Source organism: Hippoglossus hippoglossus, chromosome 13 (assembly GCF_009819705.1).
Source record: "Hippoglossus hippoglossus isolate fHipHip1 chromosome 13, fHipHip1.pri, whole genome shotgun sequence".
Taxonomy (NCBI): domain Eukaryota; kingdom Metazoa; phylum Chordata; class Actinopteri; order Pleuronectiformes; family Pleuronectidae; genus Hippoglossus; species Hippoglossus hippoglossus.
In genome coordinates, this window is record NC_047163.1 from 1,334,918 (window position 1) to 1,361,922 (window position 27,005).

Below are 27,005 nucleotides of genomic sequence, written 5' to 3' on the forward strand. Positions count from 1 at the left end.
TGTGAAGTGCTGCAGGTAATGGACGTCACGCTTCAGGGAAACCATGTTTAAAACAATACACGAGATGTAATGATGAGAACCAGGATTTACAAACCTGGTTGTAAATCCTGTGCTGTTCCAACACATCAGCCTCCAGGTGAGCTTCCCTCGGACCCGCACACGTTTAAACTGCTGTTTAATCGCTGTCATGAGGTTTTTCACAGATTCTACGTGATGAGAAATGTAAAAGCAACATGTGATAATCTGTGAAACCAGGCGTCTCTCTGTGCACAGTGGGTCCTGGTGGGCTTCAGACCCGGACCCAGGTTGAACCAGCTGACAGGTCTACATGGGTTTCTGCTGCTTGTGTGAGAATCACATGGTGCAGGCGAGTCCGAGCGTCCGCAGAGAACAACATGAAGAAGAGATTCATTTTACCGTTTGAATGAAAACACTTTGACACACACAATCATTTTGGCTTTATATTTACATCTCAACTTAAAAAAGGTCAGAACTCTGTTTCTGTTTCATAGTTTTTATTATTTTGATCACAATATTAAAATCACATCACTAGGCTGCTGTTGAATAAACACTTTTACAGACAGAATCATTTTGGCTTCATCACATCAAACAGACAAATGTTCATATATGTTGGATTATTTCATATGTGAACAGACTTTATGTGATTAAACATGAATCATGTCTCATGTGTGAGTTTTAATAAAGTTTGTTGAATGTGAACAATGATCAGCTGTTATTGATAAATGTGTTTTTATGTGGATCTTCATCAGTTTGCTCGACTTCATGGATCCACACAAAATCTAAATGATAGAAAACATTTTCCATGAAAGTAAAAAACAAACCAAAGATAAAGATCAGAAAATAATGAAATCTTTTTACACACGTGGAAAAGTCGACAGGAGAAATAAAAACGAGTGAGAAGTAAAAGGAGAAATAAACAAAGCTTTAGAATAACGAGTTTAACATTTAAATTCAGCAGATTTCTCTTGAAGAAATAAACATGATGAATAAAATCTTTATCTCTAACTGCTCTGATCCAGCATCACAGAGACATTCACAGGTAACAGCTTCAAGTGATCTGTAGTGATAAAGATTGGAAACATCTTCTGAGTGAAAGTGTGTGTGAAGGTGTGAATGTGTTTGTTAGTATCAGGATCAGAGAACGACAGTTCTCCTCTGTTCCAGTCCAGTTTCACTCTGATCCTCTGGATCTTCTGCACAGAGAGATAAGATGATTCTGATGGTGACAATGCTGAGTATTTACCTTCATCGAACAATATTCCCCATGATTCAGACAGATCGTCTCCCTTCCTCTGGACAGACTCTGCTCTTACACCCAGTGACCAGTCAGTACTGTCTCCAACCAGGACGTCCCAGCTGTGAGTCCCTGAGTTAAAACCCTCAGATCCCAGGACTGAGGCGTAATAATCAAACCTCTCTGGATTGTCAGGAAGCTTCTGTCTCTCTCCTCGTCTCAAACTGGTCAGATCTTCAGACAGGACGAGTCCTGGATGAGCAGAGTTTGGGTCCAGAACCACAGGACTGTAGGAGACCACGTCCTTCATCTTGTTCCAGATGTTGAAGCTCAGGTTGCCCAGATGTTTGGCCTCGTCTATCAGAGCTCCTGAGGCCAGCTGTGGATCATCCAGCAGGGGGCGCTGCTGGACTCGTTCCACTGCAGCCTTGTAGTTGAGCAGGAACGAGACGTCTTCAGCTCTCAGCTCGTCCTCTGTGGTTCTGATTGTGTCTGAAAGAGCCGTTATGTCTCTGCTCAGAGACTCAATCTTCTCCTTCATCATCCGACTCTTCTGCTCCTCTTCCTCCCTCAGTGCAGCCATCCTGGCCTCCTCCTCCTCCTCCAGAAACTGATGAAGCTTTTTAAACTGCTCCTTGATCTGTGTCTCTGTGAGTCCGGCCTGGACCTTAATGTGTTCTGCTGTTAGTTCACACTCTACTTTAACACGTTCAAAACACTGTAACTTCTCCTTCAAGGGCTCCAGAGTTTCCTGAAGCTGCTTCTTGTGTTGTGGTGCAGCTTCATCGATGGGTCTGAATCTGTGGTTACTGTGTTTCTCTGAATCTCTGCAGACGAGACACACTGGCTGCTGATGGTCCAGACAGAAGAGTCTGAGTTTCTCTGAGTGCAGACTGCAGAGAGCATGTGAAGAGCTCTGATCTCTCTCCTGTAAGAAGGTCTCACACAGGTTCTTTAACACCAGGTTACAAGGTGGTTCTGACCTTGAAGATCTTCTCTTACAAACTGGACACTCTTTTACTTCTTTGTCTTTCCACCAGCTCTTCACACAGTCTTTACAGAAGCTGTGGCTACATGACAGAAGGACAGGATCTCTGAAGACCTCTTGGCAGACGGGACAGCAGAGATCCTCTTCTGATCTGGAAGCCATTGAGTCTCCAGGTGAAGCTGAAAACAGACAGTCAGTCAGTCACAGCTCCACGAACTTCACTGAGGTTTACTTCCTCTCTGAGTCGAGGTGTTTGTTAAACTCACGGTCAGTGTGTGGAGCGTCGGCAGGTTGTAGTTTGACTCTTCTCTCCTGTAGCTGGACTCACTCAGGACGTTTGGTCTGGTTTGGTTCAGTTTGGTTTGGAAGGTGAATGTGATCGTCTGGTTTTCAGCCTGCGTCTCTTCAGGGAGGAACAGATGTTTCCTGGTTTCTCTGGTGTGTCAGGACACGATTGTAAAAAGTAATTCAAGCCTTGGATTTGATAACTGGTCAAAAGTCATTTGGCAGCAACAAGCTCACACAGACAAGAGACTTGGTGTAAAATAGCTGCTTGAATATGATTGTGTTCTGCAAGAGTGACAGTTAAAGTAGTAACAGGAAGTGCAGGGGGGGGGGGTCTGTGGTGTAACTGCAGAGCTGAAGTCACATTAAAGAGACAGAAGCAGAGTCATAAGTTTGATGAAAATAAATTCATCAAACCTATGAACATATTTTCTCTTCTAATGAGACTTGTGATGAATATTCATGTGAAGTGCTGCAGGTAATGGACGTCACGCTTCAGGGAAACCATGTTTAAAACAATACACGAGATGTAATGATGAGAACCAGGATTTACAAACATGGATCTCAGCAGGTTTGTTGAAAGTCACATTTTGTCGATTGAAGCTGTTCCAACACATCAGCCTCCAGGTGAGCTTCCCTCGGACCCGCACACGTTTAAACTGCTGTTTAATCGCTGTCATGATGTTTTTCACAGATTCTACGTGATGAGAAATGTAAATGGAACATGTGATAATCTGTGAAACCAGGCGTCTCTCTGTGCACAGTGGGTCCTGGTGGGCTTCAGACCCGGACCCAGGTTGAACCAGCTGACAGGTCTACATGGGTTTCTGCTGCTTGTGTGAGAATCACATGGTGCAGGCGAGTCCGAGCGTCCGCAGAGAACAACATGAAGAAGAGATTCATTTTACCGTTTGAATGAAAACACTTTGACACACACAATCATTTTGGCTTTACATTTACATCTCAACTTAAAAAAGGTCAGAACTCTGTTTCTGTTTCATAGTTTTTATTATTTTGATCACAATATTAAAATCACATCACTAGGCTGCTGTTGAATAAACACTTTTACAGACAGAATCATTTTGGCTTCATCACATCAAACAGACAAATGTTCATATATGTTGGATTATTTCATATGTGAACAGACTTTATGTGATTAAACATGAATCATGTCTCATGTGTGAGTTTTAATAAAGTTTGTTGAATGTGAACAATGATCAGCTGTTATTGATAAATGTGTTTTTATGTGGATCTTCATCAGTTTGCTCGACTTCATGGATCCACACAAAATCTAAATGATAGAAAACATTTTCCATGAAAGTAAAAAACAAACCAAAGATAAAGATCAGAAAATAATGAAATCTTTTTACACACGTGGAAAAGTCGACAGGAGAAATAAAAACGAGTGAGAAGTAAAAGGAGAAATAAACAAAGCTTTAGAATAACGAGTTTAACTTTTAGATTCAGCAGATTTCTCTTGAAGAAATAAACATGATGAATAAAATCTTTCTCTCTAACTGCTCTGATCCAGCGTCACAGAGACATTCACAGGTAACAGCTTCAAGGGATCTGTAGTGTTAAAGGATGGAAACATCTTCTGAGTGAAAGTGTGTGTGAAGGTGTGAATGTGTTTGTTAGTATCAGGATCAGAGAACGACAGTTCTCCTCTGTTCCAGTCCAGTTTCACTCTGATCCTCTGGATCTTCTGCACAGAGAGATCAGATGATCCTGATGGTGACCATGCTGAGTATTTACCTTCATAGAACCATATTTCCCATGATCCAGACTGTGATCCTCTCCCTTCCTCTGGACAGACTCTGCTGACACACCCAGTGTCCAGTAAGTACTGTCTCCAACCAGGACGTCCCAGCTGTGAGTCCCTGAGTTAAAACCCTCAGATCCCAGGACTGAGATGTATTTATCAAACCTCTCTGGATTGTCAGGAAGCTTCTGTTTCTTTCCTAGTCTCAAACTGGTCAGATCTTCAGACAGGACGAGTTCTGGATCAGCAGAGTTTGGGTCCAGAACCACAGGACTGTAGGAGACCACGTCCTTCATCTTGTTCCAGATGTTGAAGCTCAGGTTGCCCAGATGTTTGGCCTCGTCTATCAGAGCTCCTGAGGCCAGCTGTGGATCATCCAGCAGGGGGCGCTGCTGGACTCGTTCCACTGCAGCCTTGTAGTTGAGCAGGAACGAGACGTCTTCAGCTCTCAGCTCGTCCTCTGTGGTTCTGATTGTGTCTGAAAGAGCCGTTATGTCTCTGCTCAGAGACTCAATCTTCTCCTTCATCATCCGACTCTTCTGCTCCTCTTCCTCCCTCAGTGCAGCCATCCTGGCCTCCTCTTCCTCCTCCAGAAACTGATGAAGCTTTTTAAACTGCTCCTTGATCTGCGTCTCTGTGAGTCCGGCCTGGACCTTAATGTGTTCTGCTGTTAGTTCACACTCTACTTTAACACGTTCAAAACACTGTAACTTCTCCTTCAAGGGCTCCAGAGTTTCCTGAAGCTGCTTCTTGTGTTGTGGTGCAGCTTCATCTATGGGTCTGAATCTGTGGTCGCTGTGTTTCTCTGAATCTCTGCAGACGAGACACACTGGCTGCTGATGGTCCAGACAGAAGAGTCTGAGTTTCTCTGAGTGCAGACTGCAGAGAGCATGTGAAGAGCTCTGATCTCTCTCCTGTAAGAAGGTCTCACACAGGTTCTTTAACGCCAGGTTACAAGGTGGTTGAGACCTTGAAGATCTTCTCTTACAAAGTGGACACTCTTTTACGTCATTGTCTTTCCACCAGCTCTTCACACAGTCTCTACAGAAGCTGTGGCTACATGACAGAAGGACAGGATCTCTGAAGACATCTTGGCAGATGGGACAGCAGAGATCCTCTTCTGATCTGGAAGCCATTGAGTCTCCAGGTGAAGCTGAAAACAGACAGTCAGTCAGTCACAGCTCCACGAACTTCACTGAGGTTTACTTCCTCTCTGAGTCGAGGTGTGTGTTAAACTCACGGTCAGTGTGTGGAGCGTCGGCAGGTTGTAGTTTGACTCTTCTCTCCTGTAGCTGGACTCACTCAGGACGTTTGGTCTGGTTTGGTTCAGTTTGGTTTGGAAGGTGAATGTGATCGTCTGGTTTTCAGCCTGCGTCTCTTCAGGGAGGAACAGATGTTTCCTGGTTTCTCTGGTGTGTCAGGACACGATTGTAAAAAGTAATTCAAGCCTTGGATTTGATAACTGGTCAAAAGTCATTTGGCAGCAACAAGCTCACACAGACAAGAGACTTGGTGTAAAATAGCTGCTTGAATATGATCGTGATCTGATCAGTGCTCAAAGTTCAGAGATCGTTCTGCTAGAGAATGAAAGTGAAAGTTAAATATTAACAGGAAGTGCAGGGGGTGGGAGTCTGTGACGTAGCTGCAGAGCTGAAGTCACATTAAAGAGACAGAAGCAAAGTGCAAACAAATGGAAACAATGTCAGAAAATTAAAAGATGGTTTCATAAATTCAAATCAGCTCAAGTTTGCTCATTAATTTGTGTGAGTGCAGTAAAAAGTATGACATCATCAGATGATCGTACACTTTGGTGTGATTATTATACCTTAAGTGTGACACCAATATATGATGTGACTTTGGGCATTCAATAAATGTGGCTATCAGAAACATATTTAATATTAATATTAAATAGTCACTTTAGTTTACATCAAAGCGACCTCGGGGCACCAGCCTTCAAAGGAAGGGAAAGAGCCACATGGTGGTGAGACCCTGACTGTGATCGCTGAAATACTTCAGTTACACAATGCAAAGATTTCCATATGTCTCCTTTTAAAATGCTGCTTTCCTCTCAACCATTATCCCTTTAGTGAGATGTTTCTTTCCTTGGAGCGGCCTCCCCCGCCCGGCAGCTTCCCTGTTCACTGATCGACTGAGAGATAAACACATGACACACTAATCCTGCTGCTGTTTAGCTCGAACGCAGCCTCAGGTGCCTCGCAGCTCCCCGGTCGGCCTGTGAAAGGAGCAAAGCAACAACAGCGCTCGCTTGTGTTGACCTGCTCAGCACAGAGAGAACAGGAGCACGAGCGCAGCCCGGTGTTCTCATCATGTCAGCAGCGAGAGGGGGAAACGAGGGAGGGAGGGAGGGAGGGAGGGAGGGAGGACGGGGGTTTGGTAGCGACAGGAGCAACAACTCAAGGTGAAGTTTTAAAAGGAAAGCTGTGTTGAGAATGTAGGTGACCCCCTGCTTCTCTCCTCCAGACGGATCTGGAGCAGAGGACGGTCACACAAGCACCGTCTCTGCCCTGGAGGAGGAAAATGTTCCAATGACACCAAGTTACTGTGGCTTGAAAATGACTCACATGTTCGGTTCCACTCGTCGAGCAACAAACACAAACAGCAGCTGGACGTGCACTTGAATTGATAATGCTTCAATCGGTGGATTAATTGTGTCTGAATGGACTCCATGTTGCTCCTGATGTTATTGTTCGAGCCGTGACGAGAAAAAAGCAGCTGATTAATGACCATTCAAGCCTCGTTGTGTTTTCTTTATTCCTCAAATGAGTTTTTAAACAACACTTCACCCTGGGTTATAATTGCAACTGCTCGGAATGTGTTGGCTTTCCAGGGTAAACAGATGTGGCTCTTAGATTCTACACGAAGGAAACTGAGTGTCGGACCAACGTGTTGCAGGTTGTGGTTTGAAGGAGGAACCTTTGCCTCCTCAGACCTCAGACTGTGGAGGTAGGTGAAATCGTGTCGTGATTTCCTCGATGCTTTCAGGTCCTGAAGCCTCTAAACACTGAAGGGAACAATCCAGCCCAGTGCAGCGGAGAAAAAGTGTGGTTCATACAAACGCTGGTCAAATGGGTGGAAATGGGTGAATGTGAGTTTCAGTGTGAACCATTTGAAGAGGTGGTTAAGACTGGAGCAGTGATATCAACACATCAGTCTGTTCAGCAGTCCACGTCACTGTGGTATCACTTGTGTGGTAACTTTTTAAAACTGCAACTCGAACAGGAAGATAAACTGAAGAAGTTATTCACTTACAGCAAAACAACAAAACCCAAAGACTCAGAAGACTGTAAATAAAAAAAAGACTTAGAAAGAACAACAACAAAAACAAAGAATTAAAGATGTGAGTATAAGGACGAGACGCTGTCGGAGTGTTTTAACCTGACGGAGCCGGATGTAAGGAGCCTGAGGCCCAGCGCGACCTCCAGTTCCTTCTATTTGTGTCTCAAGTCGGATACGTAGAAGAAATCCAGGCCTGCAGGCATCTCTACAGGAGCAAAGCCTCAACCAGATAAACCCTTCTGCTTATTGGACAATCTCATACGCTCCCCCCCCACCCCCCACGCTCACATCTGCACACAACAGCTGCACACAAACATGAGGACTGTTTTGTATCTCTCTCTCCTCCCCCTGCCACTGGAGAATCATGTGATGAGGTCAGCTGTCGAGCAAAGTCTCTCTCAAGAACATGGCAGAGTGAGAGCTCACCAACGCTGATGATTTCCATTATTCTGTGATACACTTGAAACTATTTTGTCAACAAAATATCTTAAAAATAGTAGAATAAACAGATAAAAGCCAAAGATGAGCTTCAGATTAACTTAGATATTCACGTTACAACGTTATAAAGCTGAGGAAAGATCCAAATGTACTTTTCAGAAGATAATACTTGTAAGAGAAGTGAGATTTGAACGTAAAAATACTTAATAAAATGTATCTTGAAAGCTGGCAGATTGCAGGGGGGGGGGGGGGGGGCAGGGCTGCCCACCATGATGATGAGTTCACATTTTACAGTTCTGCTGCTGAACACAACCCAGTGAGCATTCAGGTCAGGTTACACAACATACTGTAGCTGTGCAGTCGTTTTTAAAAGATGCACAACCCTGACGAAGCCGGAGAATCTGCGATGTTTGTCTCCGTCAGGACGGAAACAGAAGAAGAAACTTCTTGATGTAACGCAGCAGAAAATGTTCCCTCCACTGCAACTCTGACAGGCGTCTGCACGAAGGATTTAACCAAGGACTTTATTCCACAACATTTGGAGCTGAACTATAAATTATATTATTACATTATATTACAATTAATGCCTTTCCCCCGATGAATATTTGTGATCAAACTATTTGGTATAAAAACAGAGAATATGGATTTGGTGTTGGCTTATGTTGCTAAATGTGCACTTCGACGTGATGAGGAGAGTTTGGATGACAACTAGAAGACATGAGAGCAAGGAGAGGAAATGAGAGTGAAGAGAGGAGATAAGTGAGGAAAGGAAGATGGAATATGACACAGGAGATGAAGAGAAAGATGGATGAAGATGTACAGTGATTTTGAGTTTCTGAAATCACCTCCTCTGTGTCGGTGTCTCTCTACTCGTCCTGCGGTTCCTCCGTCACAGTCTGAACGGAGGAGGGATGAAGAGAGGGATGAGCCCAGTCCACCGCTCCGTTCAGCCCCAAAGGCCTCTGGGTAATATGAGCAGTCTTGCACAAAGCAGATGCTACCCAGAGACCCTCACCACCACCACCACCACTCCCCTCCATCCTCACTGAGCCGAACCAATGCCCACTTGGCCCCTCACCTCTTCTCCTCTCTTTCCTTCCTTCTTTTCTCTTCATATCTTCAACTCTTCTATCGTTTTCCTTCTTCTCTGAACATTTTCTTGTGTAAATGTCTTTTATTTTAACATTTCCATCGTCTTACTCGTCTACGCCCCATGTTTGACATTTAAATGGACAAAAACATCATTATTAAACATTTTGAAAGTTTTTTTTGGTCAATAACTTAACAACAGTGTTCTGACAAATTAAACCACATAAATGTCAAACATATTTTTAAATCCACTTTAAAACTTACAAAACTTTTGCTCATCTACCCACATTTCCTCCGCCTCTAACTTTCCAACTTTTATCGCCTTTTTTGGTTTTTCCTTTACTTGTTTATTCAGGGACTTTCAAAGGCTGAAATTAAAGAGCAATTACGTCACAGAGGCAAAACTTCCAGGCTGGAGGGTGGATCCTTCCGGCACAACCTGTCCCAAGATTCATCGCTCTCCAGTCATGAACCGATAGAGATAATGGTGCCAGCAAGCGGCGAGATGTCCAACATTTAAATATCACGCTTCAACAACCTTCTTTCCATCCATCTTTAACCTTCTCTCCTTCCTTCAACCTTCTTTGCTCTCTGCACCTTTTCCTCCTTCCTTCATCTCAAGCCGTCGCTTGGTGTTGAGCACCTCGCGGCACTCCTTCCCTCCGCTGACAAAAAGTGACAGGCCGCAGAAAGAGAGAAGGAAAAGCACTAGGAGGAGGCGGCGGAGGGTGGGAGGCAGAGAGAGAGAGACAGAGAGAGGGATGGAGGGAGGGAAGGTTGACGGCACGACAGGAACAATGAAACCAAACAAGACAGGATGAGAGGCGAAGGAAGACATGAGAGGAAGAAGACGGCAGAATGTCACTTTGCACCGAGATGTGGAACCTCGGGCGATCATCTCATGGAGCTGAGAGGAGGAGGATGATTGGAGATGGATGACAGAGGAGAGGAGTGGAAGGCAGATAAATGACGGGTGAGCCGGGTAAAAGAGAAAATGAGAGCAGAGAGAGAGATCAGGCGAAGAGGCTGAAATTGATTGGCCCTCTACCAGAATCAAGCGTTTTCACTAAACATGAGATTGGTGACTCGCCCACCTGATCGCTCCAAATTGATTCGCCGGGCAGAAAACGTCCGCGCTTGCATCGACTGTTACTAAACGTCATTCTGCCTTTGCACCACTTTCCATTTAGTCATTTTCCAGCTGAAAATATCATCACGGCTCGGCTGGAAATGAGCAGAGGGGGAGAGAGGGGGGGGGAGAGAGAGGGGTGGGGGGGGAGGGAGAGACGTACAGTAAGTGGGTGGTTGGCTGGAGGTGAGGGAGACACGTGACAGGGAGGGAGGGGAGTCGGGGGGGGGGGGGGCAGGTTAGGGGAACGAGAAGGTAAAGAGATTATTAAAGAGAGAATCAGAGCCGAGGTGGATGTGACAGGAGTCACAGAAAGAGAAGCAGAAACATGATGAGATATTTTTAGATCTGTAGATAATATGTAGAATATCATCGGTACATAGATTATCTTCTCTCACACGTTATAATAATGTGTCATAGTTGTGCACGGCCTCCTCAGAGATCACAGAGAACAACCATCATTACTCATGCAAGTGAACATGCTGGGATTCAGATTAGAGACTAGTTGGAGTCACCACAACACGTGTGACACCGTTTTCTAGAAAACTTGTCTCACGTTCTTTAAGCTGCTGAATCGACGGCATCTTCAAGCTCAATGTAAACAGTGACTTAATCTTATGAGTATAAAATATAATACAAATAAATGAGGAAATACAGAACAGTAATCCAGACATACGGTCGTCAGACATCATACATGTACAGACTGTTGTTCCAGTAAGATCCTCGTGATCACATTGAGTCAGTTATCGACATGGAGATTTATACATCAACTTCCTCAACACAGCCTGGAAGGTGAGGTTATTACCAGCTTGACTAAATGTCAGTATTATAATATAATATATAATATATAATATATATAATAAAACTGTCTATTAACATCATGTGGGCTTGTGCATCCAGTTTACATCACTGAATAAATCGTTCCTCGTGATGTGACCCAAATACTTTGTTCACTGCAGGGGGCTTGGAAAGAAATCTGTGTTTGTATGTAATTCATCCATCTAAAAAAAAAAAAAAAACATTCATTCCATCTTCTTCCAACTTGTTGAGTTGTGCGTTGGCTTGAATTTAATCCAGTTTGGACATTTCGTGCATTTTTAACAAACAGTCGAACTGTAGCAACTGTAGCAGCAGTGACTTGGACTCTAAACAACAACAGTGACAACAACGTGTTGACAACGTGTTGACAACGTGTTGACAACGTGTCATAACGAGCATTTCAAGGGACTCTGGGGGCTCCAGGAGAAAAAGGACCACAGGGGCCCCACACTGGACCAGACCGACCGGCCCCCTCGCCACGAGTCACATGATACCGAGCCACATCACTATAGACCTCAAACGATTCTTTAACTATCAACTTTAAGAATTAATTATGAAGTGCAAACTGTGCACATTCCTAAATTATAACTTCTATTCCTAAATTATAAGTCCTGACATCATCTAAATGCTCCACGGAGAGAAACTGCATCACCTGACCACCAACAAGCCGCCAAACACACACCAGGAACCACGTGTACAAGGATGAAAGGAAACTTTAGAGCAGGAGCAGGAAGACGAGCCGGAGAGTCAGGTGCGTGTTCAAGGTTGAAATGTGAGGAGAAACAAAGTCCAGAAAAAGACCCAAAATAACTCTTTATTGAGCGCGGGTCGCTGGTGTCCTCTGTGTGGACCGACACACGGCTGCCGTAGAATCACAGTGTCTCATCGCGGCGGGGACAGAATCGATTTATAACAGAGGACAGAGAGAGAGAGAGAGAGAGAGAGAGAGAGAGAGAGAGAGAGAGAGAGAGAGAGAGAGAGAGAGAGAGGAGAGTGGAGGAGAGTGGAGGAGAGGAACGCAGGAAGAGAGAAAAGGAGACGCTGCAGCGGTGGAGTGTGGAGAATCAACAAAATGGTGACGGTGGAGGATACGCTGCTCGTCTCCACGCTTCCCTGTAAAGGCCCCTCTCATTCCATTTACTGGGTCACATTCACATCAAAGGGTCTCTGTCTGTTTGGGTGTGTGTGTGTGTGTGTGTGTGTGTGTGTGTGTGTGTGTGTGTGTGTGTGTGTGTGTAGGAAAGACACAGTCAGTTTTATCTTAAGCTGCTGCTGCTGGTACTGAACTGACTGAAAGATGTTTTTCAGTGTGAACAAGAGGACGAACATTAAACGATCATTTCACTGTACGACTCTGATGGTGAGAAAAAAAACAACACGTATTGTTTTGCCACACAGAAAATATCAAAAACACAAAATTCCCACCAACTCTGCAGATCCTTTTATCCGACAGTGAAACCAGGATGTGACTCAGTCGAGCTCAAATCTGCTCCGAGGCCCAACTGTCTTTTAAATTCAATCAAGCTGCACCAAATCACACTCATAGATATCAGTCCTCTTAATAACTCCCATGTTTAAATGATCCATAAATGATTCTCTGGGAAAAAAATATCAAAGACTATGATACTGCAGAAAAACATGTGCTCTCACGTTGTCAGACTTTTGCCAGAGACTCTGAGGTGTCGCTCCTCGTTACGTCCCCTCTTTGCACTTCAGCTACACACCTTCTTCTCACTGATCTCACAAAGACACAAGTCATCACACACGATGAGCCACCTGCGAGAGTGTGTGTGTGTGTGTCTGTGTGTAGATGCATAGATGCTGTACACACTTCTCCTCCCGCTGACCAACAACAACAAGACGCTGCTGCTGCTGCTGCTGCTGCGCCTCCGATCAGGATCATCAGCTGAATCATGAGAAGCTCATAATAACACGAGCTCTTCTCCAAGTGTGTGATTCACGCCCCCCCCCCCATCCGCACTTAACACATCTTAACTGTGGAGGAGAAAACACAAATGTGTGCACCGCGTCCTCACTGTATATAAATAACCTTCAATTATTCAGGGTTGAGCACAGATGCTCTTGTTCAGTCACGCTTTGACACACACACACACACACACACACACACACACACACACACACACACACACACACACACACACACACACACACACACACACACACACACACACACACACACACACACACACACACACACACACACACCTCAGAGTCTTAAAGCTCTTCATACAAAACCATGTTTGTCTTGTACTCATTTGCTTTGACATATATATTCTGGAGGCTCCTAATTGCTGCCTGGACAACAAATGTTTTTGTCTGTCTCCAGGACGGACGCACCCGTATCCACAACCTTTGTATTTACAGTTACTGGCTGCAGCCCTTGGAGGACACATGGGAAACCCTGCCTGCCGTGTATCAGTCGCACCCTGGGTGATTGGGTTCGTACGCTCATCAGTCAGAAGAAGCTTCAGCGAATCGCCAGCTTCCCTGATGTCAGCTGGTTGGTGACAGTGACATTAGGGCAACGACTGAACCGCCCTCACCTTCCTGTTTCCTGCACGACCTCCGCTCGACATTCAAAACGGTGTAGTTCGGTAAATCTGTGAATAATGCAGGAGGAGAACTGAAGGAGAGTTCAGATGCTGGTTACTTTGTCAGCCTCAGTCTGCAGACCAATTACTGCACGACGTTTCTCCATTAGTTTCCTGTCTGCTGGTAATAAGAGCTCAGTTTTAATGGTGTTAATAATGTAGAATCATTTATTTAATGCCCCTCTTTCACATTTCCAGCCTTTCCTGAAATAATTTGACACACAGCTTGTAATCTTTGAATTTTTATCTGTAATTGTCTTATCTCTTAATGATGGATCACCCCCCTCCCCCCCAACTGTCTGTGCAGCAAAGATTCATAAAGGAGAGAGCAGGCATGTGAGAACAATTACAAACTTGTCATAATGTAGATATGTGGAACTTTTCCTTTCTGCTGCTGCAGTGAGGTCAGAGGAGGATCTGACTGTGGGACCCCCCCCCCCCCCTGCAGGACGGAGCGAAGCTGCTGACGTGAGTCTTCGCCGTCATGTGGAGGTCAGCCTCCGACCCTCCGACCTCTGCTGTGTCCCACCCTGGATTTGACTGAGAGTATCAGGTGAAGCTCGCCGCTGCAGGAGCTAATCGATGTCTTTAATTCAGCCAGTGATTGATGGGAAATAAAGAAGTGTCTGTCAGCAGCGCCGAGCTGCCACACGGCTGCTGCCACATCTATCGACTGCTCCCACTGGGCGTTACGTACGTACATGTGTGTGTGTGCACGTTTATATACTCTATACTCACATGTTTCCTTCTTGTGACGTGTGTGTGTAGACAGATGTTCCAGCATTATGTACATAATCGACAATTCCACATCTGGTTGCTATTCTCAAGATAAACACTTGTAACTATGGAAACCACGTGTCTGCCGAGTATTTGTCCTGAAATGACGATAAAGGCCACTAATGTTCAGACGGTGAAACAGGGACCATGTTTATGTTTACTAACCCGTCTCTACCCCCCCCCCCCCCCCCGGTAGCTGCAGTACAGGTCATGAACCAGGCCCTCTCCATGTTCATGGACGGGACAGGGACCAAACAAAAGGGATCTGAAAACACTGCAGCCTCACCCCTGAGGAGACTTTTTGTTTCTGAATTCTGTTGTCATCATTCAAACGACTCTGAAGCACGGCTCCGGGTAAACTGGCGTCAGGGGGAAAAGGATCTGGAGCTACAATCAGATTGAAAACCACCGGAAAACAAACATATCTGACTCCTTCATATTTCCAAACAGTCTCTGTAATCTCTTCACCACCTGAAGGACAAATATTACACTCGACCATCAAACAGTGTTTGATTGTCTCGTCTGAGTTGTTTTCTTCCAACATGATTCGCTGTGCACACGTCTTGCAGCAAGATCCGTCCACATCTACAGTCTGACAAGTTCTGGACGAGCACGTTAAGAATATTAAGCTTTATTAATGCATATTGGACATTTAAGAGCGCTGCACCCCCGACCAAAACAAAAATTGTGCAGCAACCAGTCCCACAGGAGTCACTCGATCGATGGTGGAAGAGGAGGTGCACAGGTACGGAGACTAAAGAGTGAAAGACAAGTTCTCCACCAAAACTGTTTATTATGAAAGTGTTGGTGAAGCACATTAGAACACGGAGGCCGTCACAGATATTTACTGGTAAACACTGTGTGACTCCTTTATACTGTCGCTCACACCCCCCATAAAAAAGCTGCAGGTACCAGATTCAACTGAAAAAGCTAAATTATTTCTGACCCCAGGACTTTCTGGTTGTTTTCTAAGTTTTATTGACGCGTCTTGAATTTCCTTTTGGTTTGTGAGTAACTCAGCATGTGTGTAACTTTGTGTCTTTAAGAGACAAAGTGTGTGTTTGTGTTCGTGTCACATTCTCCAACATATTTAATGAATTCATTTCTCATACATCACAATCTGTCCTTTACTCCCACAAAGAAAGTCTGTGGAGAAACATTTGCTTGAAATGAAAATGGACTGTGAGCTGCCAGGAGGCTGCAGGAGCTGAACATCTTCATCCTGAAGAGGAGAAGTTAAGTGTCCTCCTCACCTCTGACCCCCCCCCCCCCCCGTGGAGAGGGGCACACCACATCTAATTTCCCCTTGAGCTTTAAATGAAGCTGAATATTCATGACAGTGATTTTCAGCAGAAGGACACTGAGGCACTCTGACTTGCAGATGAGGCCGCCGTGACTAAGAAGTGTGTGGGCTGCAGCAGAAAAGAGTTGCTCGCCGCAATTATCGGATGTTTAATCAGTGAGTGGCGGGTTGGCAGGGTGATCGGCGACGAGGGCGGCGACGAGGGCGGCGACGAGGGCGGCGCCGCAGCGACTCTGCAGATGGTTTGTCAGGGGAAGTTACCGCAGAGAGTCACGAAGGAAATCACTTCAATAACTCTGATTCTCCTCTTTGATTCGGCGTCTTCGAGCCACAGAGACAAACTTCAACGCACGAGGAGGCAGAGTGCAGAGAGATCGTCACCCTGCTGAGTCCGAGGGCCGCCGAATGGATTTCTAAAGAAGTCGTCGCTCTTCTTCCCAGCACCAAAACCTCAAATAACTGACAAGTCCAAACTCAAAAGGAGTTCATGACGATCCAACCTTTCCTTCGCCAGAGACAACATCTGATGACTCACTTCAGACCCACCGATCTGATGCCACACTCCTTCTGCCAACGTTTTAAATGGAGGGTGAAACTCATTTGTCTCCTTGTTATGTATCACTTCCCCTCTGCTCTCCTCCCGGGAGACCATCAGATTACTTTTTCTGTTTCTACCAACAACGCAGCTGGAGACACGTCCGACATAAACCTCCAACAGCCGCTGACCAGGTTTTATCAGGTTTTATGTTCTACCTGTGAAAATCAACACCTTTCGTGGCTTCAAGCGTCATCTCAGAGGAAACTTCACATGTAGAAAACAAATCTCCGTGTTCATCCTCCGTGTTTATCCTTAACAAACCTTGTGTGTGTGTTTGTGTGTGTGTGTGTGTGTGTGCTATTTATTCTAGTTTTTCTATTAGCGCAGCATCTGACTAATCCCTTTCAGAGGGAGAAGAGAATAATCTGCCTTTGTCTCTTTTGTCACTGTGTGCATGTTTGTGTGTTTTTCTAAGTGTATTGTTTGCCTTTGTGTATCTGTTTCTGTTTGCAGTGTCTGTGTGTGTGCTTGTGTGTTTGTGTGTAGCCGCTGTATATGCATGATTGGATACTACAGGACGAAAGTGAGAAAATTTGTTTTTTCACTTGATTGGACATTTTAACATGTTTACTCATTTGTTATTCTGTAGGTGGTTCAATCAGGTTGTTATTAATTAATACTTTTATTTTCTAATATGATATGAATTTAATGAGTAAAACTCTTTGAGAACAAATACACAAAAACACATTGTATGTGTGTTTAACATGTATGTACAGGAATGTGTGTGAGTGTGTGTGAGTGTGTGTGTTATCCAGCAAAAATGTGTCTGTGAGGTTCGTTCATTACAATAGACAGAATGTCGAGTGCTTATTAATTACGAAGGACATATTTCATATTTAATTTTGGCTTTCACTGGCCTATTAAAATCCTCGGCTATAATTAGCCCAAAGAGACTGCAGTCATCTGGAGTGCGTCTGTGTGTAAGAATGTGTGTGTGTGTGTAAGAATGTGTGTTTGTGTGTGTGTGTGTGTGTGTGTGTGTAAGAATGTGTGTGATCATTTCATCCTTCATCAGTGGACATATTAAATGGAGATGAGGATCCCTCCTGCCAAGAACAGAGTCATAATGTAACAGTAATGATAATAATCAGAGAGAGAGAGAGAGAGAGAGAGCGAGAGAGAGAGAAAGAGAAAGAGAAAGAGAGAAAGAGAGAGAGAGAGAGAGAGAGAGAGAGACAGAGAGAAAGAGAGAGAGAAAGAGAGAGAGAGAGACAGAGAGAGAGAGAGACAGAGAGAGAGAGAGAGAAAGAGAGAGAGAGAGAGAGAGAGAGAGAGGGAGAGAGAGACAGAGAGAGACAGAGAGAGAGACAGAGAGAGAGACAGAGAGAGAGAGGGAGAGAGAGAGACAGAGAGAGAGAGAGACAGAGAGAGAGAGAGAGAGAGACAGAGAGAGAGAGAGACCATCTAATCCACTAGTGATTAAATGGGTAAAAAGACTTCTTGCACAATCAATGTGCTGATTAAGACGACAGGGAGACGAAGAGGGGGACACTTTTAAAGAGACTCCTCAGAGAACAGTGACAACTGAATCCACGACTGAGGCGAATTCACGCTTCACAATTATTAACCCGATTTTCACCTTGTGAACATGTTTTGAAGTCGCGGACAAAAGCACAAGATCAGAGTCGAGATCTGTAATCGTCATGTGTGAACTCCTCACAGAGGATCCAGGCTGTTCGCCGACAAGTCACAGACCAGATTTGTAGAGCAGGACTACAAATCTAGGAGGTGAAGGTGATGAAGACGATGAAGGTGATGAAGGTGGACCTCCTCCTCCTCCAGAATAAGAATCACAGTTTATTGCCCAGTAGGTTTTTACATACAAGACATTTGCAGCGGTGCGTTTGTCAGTGTGCAAACGATAGCTACGTGTGTTTTATATTTTTAAATTAAATCAATCACAAGTGGTGAATCAGTCCGATGATCCAATCAGAGTGGGCAGGTAACCTCTGACCCCGCCCCCTTCAACAAGAGCAGAACAGCAGAGACGTCCCCCCCCCCCCCCCGAGACTCGAGATGATGAAGTGGAGCTCTGCTTCACTCAGCAAGGATCTTTAATTTTTGTACTTATACCTTAAAGGAAGTACTTATTTTCACTAATGTAGAAAGGTTCATGAGTATTTGTACTTCTTGAGTTCTTCCTCCACCACTGGTGAAATGATCCTAGAAAAATATGATACTTCAAAGTGAGGAACTGATTTGATCTTTCTCATCTCTTCATCTCTGATCAGAGGAACTCGAGCGTCTCCTCCTCCTCCTCCTCCTCCTCCTCGACCACACGATGACAATGATCAACGGTTGTGTTACTGTGTTGATTGTCCATGTCTGTGTGTTGATGCGACCCGGTTGTGTGTTCAGAGTTTTAGTCTGTAGCGTCTGAGAGGGAGGAGATAACCACGGTAACAAAATGAGAACCATGAGGGAGGAGAGAGAGGATGAAAGGTGATAGACGTGATAAAGAAGAAGGAAAGTGCGAGATGTGAGGAGGTGCTGCCAGATGTGACAAACACAGTGATGAAGAGGAGGCAGAGGGGAGGGGGGGGGGGTGAAAATGAAAGGCTTTGTCGGGCTGAAGATGGAGAGAATAAAGAGGAGAGGAGAGAGGGAGGGAGAAGGGTGAGAGGATAATCTCCCTCCCTGTCTTTAGTATGTCCCCTGCAGGAAAGACTGGAGCACAGCAGCCTCCAAACCTTTTACTGTATACACATAAAACTCTGTCACACACACTTTGTCACAAGCTGAAAAACAACCCCCCCCCCCCCACACACACACACACACACACACACACACACACACACACACACACACACACACACACACACACACAGTGTTTCAATCCAGCCGACTCAGCTCTGGTTCCACTACGCTGGTGTAATTGGAGCAGTGCAGCAGGAACATGAAAGCTAAATGTGATTAGCGGTGAGCTGGTCAGAGCCATGGATCCAGTGAGCTGATAAAAAGACCTCACTCTGTGACTCCCATGTAAAAACTAATGGACGGAGCCGCCGGGGGGGGCGCCACACGGCCGATGGATCAGGGGCATTAAGCAGCAGGGTCCTTCTGATATCATGTGATATCGATTGTTAAGTCGTCCGTTCAATATGTTCTGAGAATCTCTGAGGCCTGGGTGAGATTCAATTATTTTACTTCTACTCTTTGTTGCTTTCAGGCAGTTTTGGGAGGAGGAGATCGGACATGCACTCCTTTTGATGCATTGTCTGATTGTTTATATTTTCACTATACCAACGAGGTCATGTTGTCAGTGTGTTTGTCTGTTAGTTTGCAGGACTAGGGGGGAAACTACAGGGAAGAGGAAAGAACCAATTCAATTGTGGTGCAGATCCGAATAAACCGGCAGATCCAGGAATGTTGTGTCACTCACTCCACAGAATTCATTCAATCTATGAAACTACAGAATTCATTCAATCTATGAAACTACAGAATTCATTCAATCTATGAAACTACAGAACTCATTCAATCTATGAAACTACAGAATTCATTCAATCTATGAAACTACAGAATTCATTCAATCTATGAAACTACAGAATTCATTCAATCTATGAAACTACAGAATTCATTCAATCTATGAGACCAAGGAGTGAAAGACAAGGTGTCACATGGGAGAAAGAACTGCATTGATGCCACATGCAGCGACTCCAGAGCTGCAGATTCAAACTGCTGTTATCATATGAATTGTTTCTGTCATTAATAACATCTTTACATGTATTATTATCACTCTTATTGTTTTCATTACAACAACTAGTCTGTCAGAGCTGAAACACGATGGTTACACCTCTCTCTCTCTCTCTCTCAAGTCTCGACCTTCTATGTCAAGAGCCCTGAGATCATGTATATTATGATTTGCACTTTACAAATAAAATGTAATCTAAGTGAACTTCTCAGAGAATTATTCATGAGAAACATCACACGTATTTATCGAGCTCCAGTCTTTCTGCGTGTGTGACCTGGTGCAGCCCGATGAGCGTTAAGGGCCTGTTCCTCGTCCTCGCCCCGCCGCTGCCTCTTTGGCGTGGAAGGGAACAAACAGCTGTTCATCTGTACGTCATCACAACCGTGTTAGTTCCTGTTCAAATCATGTGTGAAACGACGGATGATTGATCCAAACATGGCAGCCCATTTGTTTCCTGCCTCCTACAGTGGGACCCATAACACATGATTATTGGAGTGTTGCTGTGGCTGAGTTGGATGTCAGGCTGAGCACTTGGCAAAAAATGGCCTGGTTTTGTCTATAAATTATGTTGTTTATGGGCCATAATGACTTTATCGATGCCTTGTGGGTCATGCTTCATGTTGACGCCAAACCACCACAGCCCAGTGCTGTTCACTGGGGCCTTGTAGAACAGGCTGGTGAAATAAAACTGAATTCACTGAGTATTTGTTGTAATTTATGGGAAAGGGTGTGATTTGTTCTACACGTTTGAACCAAACTTTAGAGAAAATGCAGCCGATAGAAGATCATCGTCTCTTGGAGAATCTCACACCTCTGCCAAAACCCGACCGACCCTTCAATTCAAATCAAGCTGCACCACGTCACACACACACACACTCATTAATATCAGCTCCATGGCCCAGATTTATTTCATCCAGATCCATAAATTATTCTCAGGGAAAATGGTGGAAATGTTTACAAATATGAAAGATTCATGAGTTCTTCCATGACCCGTCAGCATCCGTCCTCCAAGCTTCATTTGTGTAATCCTGCGTAAATACAACAAACACAGACGGGGGTGAAAACATAACCTCCTGGGTGGAGCTGGGGTTGATCCTCATACTGAGTCATACAACATGATATGGGGGCAGTGGATAATTAGGGACAGGGGGGTGTGAGTGGGTGAAGTGTGTGTGAGCACTGACTCACATCAGACCTAACGGTGTCTGGGTCAGTGGAGTGTCGACTCGTTTTTTTTAACCCCGGACTCGTCGGTAAGTGACGAGTGTGTCGCTCAGAAATCAGCTGCAGAGACTTTTCCTCAGCGTCACCACACGGAGGCACAGAGGCAACATCTGTGTGTCTGTGTTTAAAGCCCAACAGTTGGTATCTGCTGCAGGTCGGTCGATGTACGGGCAGCGAGCGTCAATTCTGTTTTGAATGTTTTGTGTTTGCATTTGGGTCAGAGGTCGATCCCTCGACTCGAACCCTTCAATCCACGGTGAAAACTGAAGCAGAGACATTCAGAGGAGCTCCAGGGAGAATAAGTGCAGCTGTGGTTCAAACGCAGACTTCATCCCCTGGTCCGAGCCGCGATAGACACCACGTGGCGACGAGTGTAAAATAAAGAAAAGAAGCCAGAGAAGTGAGAAACAGACGAAGAGAGGAAACAAAAAACAGGAAGAGGGGTGGAGGAATATCAAGATAGATGATAATATCCCAGCATTCACCTCTTCCACTTCCTGGTCTTTACTCCTCAGCTTCACAGCCTCACAGGTCGTTTTATGAGGGAGACAATAATAATAATAAAATTAAAGTAGAAATGTTGACAGCTGGTTTTAGGATCCAGGATGTAAAACGGGTCAGGGGAAGATCCTGTTCAGTTTTGATGCAGATCCATATTGAGATGGAGCATTTGTCTACATTTTCCATTCAGATTATTCAAAAACACATCAAATCAATGCTAATTTGGACATTTTACTGTTGACATGACATTAGTCTTCTAAGACTAATATCTTTATCTTTCCTACGTGATGGTCACTTTACCTTTCACCTGTTTACTATCTATCTTTTCTGCTCTGTCCATCTCTTCAACCCAGCACTGACACATCCATCCATCTCTCTGACTCTCTGATCGACAGACCACATCCTACAGCCGTTAGCATCCTCGTCCGAAGCACTGATCACCCCCCCCCACCGGGGGACAACGAGAAGGTGAGCACAGTTTTCTAGCTGCGTAAAAAGAGTAGAAACAAAAACTATAAGATAGAGGTCAGTCAAATATCTTATTTGAGTGAAACTCTGGGCATTCATCCTCTTCTGCTCTAGCAGCCTTTACTCCCGTTCAGCCACGGAGAGCTCAGTGTTCCAGCTCATCCCACAGGTGATGGATGAGCTGGAGGTCAGAGCTCAGAGCAGGCGACTCAGCTTCTCTCACTTCTGAGACAACGTGAGAAGAAAACCACCAGAACAAAAGTGCACAGTGTCCGTGAACTTCTGCACCGCCATCACCTGCCTCTTCCATCATCTCCTTTTCAGTTATGCAGCTGTTTTAATATGCAAGTTGATTTTTAAGTAATTAATGGTGAATTTGAGCTGCTATTACAATAGTTTGAGCTACTGGACGACTGGAATCCCTGAGGGGATGAACAAAGTATATGAGCTGCACTTAATTTAAAGCCAGTCGACCGTAAAAAGAAATATGGACGACGTGTCTCCACTTCCACCAAATCACGAGTCAGTCTCAGCTGCCAATCAGGATGTATTACCAACGTTTAATAGCATCAAATAACTAATTAAAACCAAACTTATCAGACAAAACAAACATCTGTGTGATAAGAACTTCCTGACACGACAGGAACCATCTTTGACAAACATTTATTTAATGTCTACATGACTCTTGTCCCGTCCACCGGACTTTTAGAGCCACGGTCATGTCGTTCATCTGGATTGACCGTCTGCACATCGAGACACTAGAAGGACACTCAGAAAGAACATGCGTCCCCCAAAAGCTAACAACTCAAATCTGTTTTAATCTGGATCCACTCCAAAAGTGAATTCAGTCATTTTTAAGTAACTCTGCCGACGGACAAACAAACGACAGCGTGAACACGACCTCCTCAGAGAAAGTAATCAATGTGATTCGATGACCTTTTTGTTTTTAACACTGCTCCTTTATTGAATTCTGGCTGTGCCATCATTTGACCACCGTGCTCACTTGGAAAGGTCAAACAAATACAAACAGTTGGTATCGCACCACTGAGCCTGTTCACTGCTCCTCCTCAGAGGCTGCAGGAGGAATCACAGCTTTCAAAGGGCATGTTTAACTGAACACTGGCGGCCACATGTTTCCGGATGACGACTGGACCGCAGCCAGATGTTAGCTCAAAGACTCCGGAGACGCAGTGGGCGGGAGCTCTTATCTGCTAAAGAGCGACTGAACATGAGACGGCTTTATTAGCCCCCGTGCCTCCAAGTCCACACATCAACAGATCGGAGTACGGACTGAGGCTAATGTGGAAACACATTAGGTGTAGTTCAGCCCTGATAGCTGTTTAAAAAGAGATGAGCATGACTGATAACCGAGGGAGGAGAGAGTGTGATTGATCTGCTGACTCAGCTCAGGCTCTACACACAACGAGGACAACGAGGGTTTGATGAGGTTTCTAAAGACGGGATGAGGCTGCGATGACCTGGAACCACCGAGCGACACATCAATTACACAAAACACATCAATTACACAAAACACATCAATTTAAGATCAACATATTTTTCCTTCATGCTCTGAGATGCAAAGAGAGGATGCAGGTATCTGACAGAGGTCAGAGGTCAGAGGCAAACTGGAGGATAGTCGACATCTAAATAAAGGAGGTTTCCTGAACTGCTTAAAAAGGGTTTTTAAAGATATTCAAAGCTGGCTGCTCCAGCATTTCCTCCTTATTGACCGGACGTGGGAAATGGGGAGAGAAAACTATGATAAGTATGATTAAAGGAAATAATTGTGCACCTGCAACTATAGGTAGTTAAGTTAAAATCCAGTGACGGTTACAAATCGATACCTCAATGCTAAGTTAGCTGTTAGCTACATGTACAGGTACCAGTGCACCGCTGACACATGATGTAACAAACCATAACAACTTGTGTCCCTATGAAAGACTATCGCTGTGACGCACTGAAGCAGCGTGTAACCACCACGTCGTGTTGGGGACATGCACGGTGAAGAGCTCATTAAGATTTAAACCAGGATAAGATGAACTGAGGAGAAACGATTACAAATTAATAAGTAATAGTAGTAAAAGTTTTCTCGGGGCTTTCCCTACTTGACCCGGCGACAGCGAGCGGCTCTGTGGTGACCTCTGAGTGACCCCTGATTGGTCGATGGAGACATTCTGGGTTTGACGTATCGTGACGTATTTTTTTTTTATCTCTGTTTGTTTCACTAAAGCTGCGTGATGAGTAGAACATTTATGACTCTTAACTTCTCCAGTGGGGCGACTCAACCTCTCATAAAGAAATCGGACTTGTCCTGGACGAGCGGACGCTTCTTAATGTTGAGCTGCTTCAGCGTTTTCTAATTCCACCACTTCTCTGAGTAAATCAGTGAAGCACTTTGCCCCTGGCTTCATGGAATAATTACTCTGTAATGAGGGGGCTCTGGGGAGCGGGGGCATTACCAGATAAATCAAACGACGCTCAGGATTTTTTTTTTTAACCCAAGTCTTTCAAATGTGTCCCGGGGGTTTCTACTGCGCTTAAGAGACCATTACACTGCAAGAAAAGACACGAGCGCTTTTTATAAATCAGGTTTAATAATGTGATAAATCAAGTTTGAGCCAGGTCAGTGAAGCCTCGTCATAAAACTGCTTTGTCCTCAATTAATTTAGGTTGATAATGTTTTTCTTCTTTCAAGAAATGGTAGAAAAATGAATATCAATACAACTAGACATCATTTCTTTCTGGCTGAGATCATGTTTTCGGAGATAATGTCTCTATGAAGTGAGCAGCAGATAGAAATGTAGAAACGTGCGAGCTGTGGTTTCAGGCAGCGTGGGCGGTGCAGCCGGAGCCACTGGTGTTTTTTCGAGCGGGGTTATGAGATTTCAGGCTCCTGTGGAGCAAACAATGTAGAAACACAAACACTTCTGCTCAGAAGAATTCAGCGGACGCCTCGAGCAGCGACGGGGCCACTGAAATCAAATGGGACCATTTACTGGAGATAAAAATACAAACCATGCGACACGTTTAGAACGACTATAATATCACTATTAACTCCACGAAAGGTCAAAGTCTGTTTTACACATTTTCAAACTGCACGCTGACCTCCGTGTGGAAAAAGCTCCTGCGTGAACGTCCCAGATCTCGTAGTGAAATGAAATCAGCAAACTGCTTCTTCCAGAGTCGAATCCAACACCAGAGACCAGGCTGCGTTTTACTGTCTGAGCCCCGAGAGACAACCAACACTTTGTGTTATTGTTCCTGACACGTGTGGTTACTGCCGGTTTTCCATGTTCAAAGACATGTGCAGTGTAAAAATCAAGTAGGCAAGCCCCCCCCCCCCCGCAACCTGACCCATCCCAAATATCATTGAAAAGTGTTTGTTCAAACCGAGCCCAGCAGGTTCGGGATCAACACTCAATCCAAAACTCTTCAGACCAGATGCAAAGTGCAGCAGCTTCTCTTTCACGTTGCTTCTCTCTTTGCTGCTGACATGAAACAATGAGGCCTTTTAGAGGTGGGCCGACCGCGCGCCTGAAGAAAGGAAGTGGCTGAAGCAGCTCAGGCATCAGCACCTGGTTAAAATCCCATTCGACAAACACACACACGCACACACCATCCTCACTTCCTCTCTCCACACTACAGATAGTTCTATTAATGGCCTCGGGGAGGACATGGTGCCACATCTCATGTTCCCAGACGTGCACACACACGACGTGGACGACCAGGGAGAGAGAGAGAAAGGGTCTGGAAGCATGTGAGGCAGTTGTCGCCTCTCATCTCCTGTCGTGTGTGGAAGCTGCTCGGCCTCTTCCACCGAGTGGAGGAGACGCTCTTGTTACTGCGTTCACTTCCTCTCACTTCACTAACATCTTCACAGTCAGAGGGAGAGACGCATCCGGACAGAGCGAGGGAGGCAGAGGAGGAGGTGAACAGGAGAGGAAGAGTGTTAGCGTGGGTGTGTGGCGAGCATCAGTACATACACGGGATTTAAACATAAACATGTTAAAGGCCTCTGTTTGTGTAGGTGTGTTGTTTTCCTCCTGTGAGAGTTGTAAGTGTGGGAGTGTGTGCACGTCTTTCCTGTCGGTGTCAGCCCGGGGGTTAGGTTCTCTCTCATCGCCGGGACACGACTTCACAGTGAAATGTGTTCGTAGAGCGGCAGCGTTTGTTTTAATGAGCTGAAACGGTCCAGAGGTTCATCACGGAAACGCTCCGATAGTCTCTGCTGCCGCGACCTCAGCGGTAAATGGACCATGATGTTGTTGAGTGGCTTCATCCGCTCATCGGTTACTCTACTGTTCTACTGTCGCTATGTCTACAACCAGGAGCTTTAGTCAGGTTCTTAAATCAATAATAATATAATATGATATAATAATAACACAGCGGTAGAGTCGGACAACTAACGTCCTCTTCTCATCAGAGCGGAATCTACGCAACAAGGGAAAATAATATTCTGAATTAAGAAATAACGGCACTGCTCTTCTACTCCTTCTATACCGATGAGAGCAAGAACAGAATAGAATAGAATAGAACTCTGAAGTGGAAAATGGTCTTTGTCTCAATCATAAACAAGCAACAATGACACAGTCATGGAAACAAGCGACAGCAACATAAACAACAAATTCAATGATATTAATTTTCTTTTCTACAAAATCTATAAAATAGGACAAAGTGCTGAATAAATGGCTCAGAATTTCACATAAAACTACGATTGGATTGCAAATGATATGAATCTTCAGATCATTTCCTGAACTGATCAGTTATTC

The 27,005-nt window shown here is 44.8% G+C and overlaps 4 protein-coding genes across 5 annotated transcripts in view; all 4 read right to left on the reverse strand.

Annotated features, from left to right (window-relative positions):
* Positions 1-27,005, reverse strand: part of si:cabz01090165.1 (uncharacterized protein LOC100333421 homolog) — a 218,312-nt gene that overhangs the window by 170,998 nt on the left and 20,309 nt on the right. The window lies entirely within an intron of this gene.
* The window catches only part of LOC117773061 (basic proline-rich protein-like), a gene marked incomplete at its 3' end in the record, with an annotated part of 270,081 nt that overhangs the window by 74,438 nt on the left and 168,638 nt on the right, over positions 1-27,005 (reverse strand). The gene's annotated exons all lie outside the window — the stretch shown is intronic.
* LOC117773170 (nuclear factor 7, brain-like) lies at positions 1,023-2,405 on the reverse strand. Its single transcript, XM_034604881.1, has one exon. The coding sequence runs from the start codon at positions 2,403-2,405 to the stop codon at positions 1,023-1,025; it is 1,383 nt and encodes a 460-aa protein (XP_034460772.1).
* LOC117773171 (nuclear factor 7, brain-like) lies at positions 3,985-5,426 on the reverse strand. The gene is made up of 2 exons (XM_034604882.1): positions 4,316-5,426; positions 3,985-4,283 (listed from the first exon to the last, which is right to left on the reverse strand). Exons 1-2 carry the CDS (start codon positions 5,424-5,426, stop codon positions 4,042-4,044), a joined length of 1,353 nt encoding a protein of 450 aa, XP_034460773.1. The 3' UTR covers positions 3,985-4,041.

Excerpts from the sequence above, each read along its gene's own strand:
- LOC117773170 (XM_034604881.1), bottom strand. The coding sequence starts at position 2,405 with ATGGCTTCCAGATCAGAAGAGGATCTCTGCTGTCCCGTCTGCCAAGAG.
- LOC117773171 (XM_034604882.1), bottom strand. The coding sequence starts at position 5,426 with ATGGCTTCCAGATCAGAAGAGGATCTCTGCTGTCCCATCTGCCAAGAT. Across the intron at positions 4,284-4,315 it reads GAGGAAGGGAGAGGATCACA|GTAAATACTCAGCATGGTCA; the intron begins GTCTGGATCATG and ends GGTTCTATGAAG.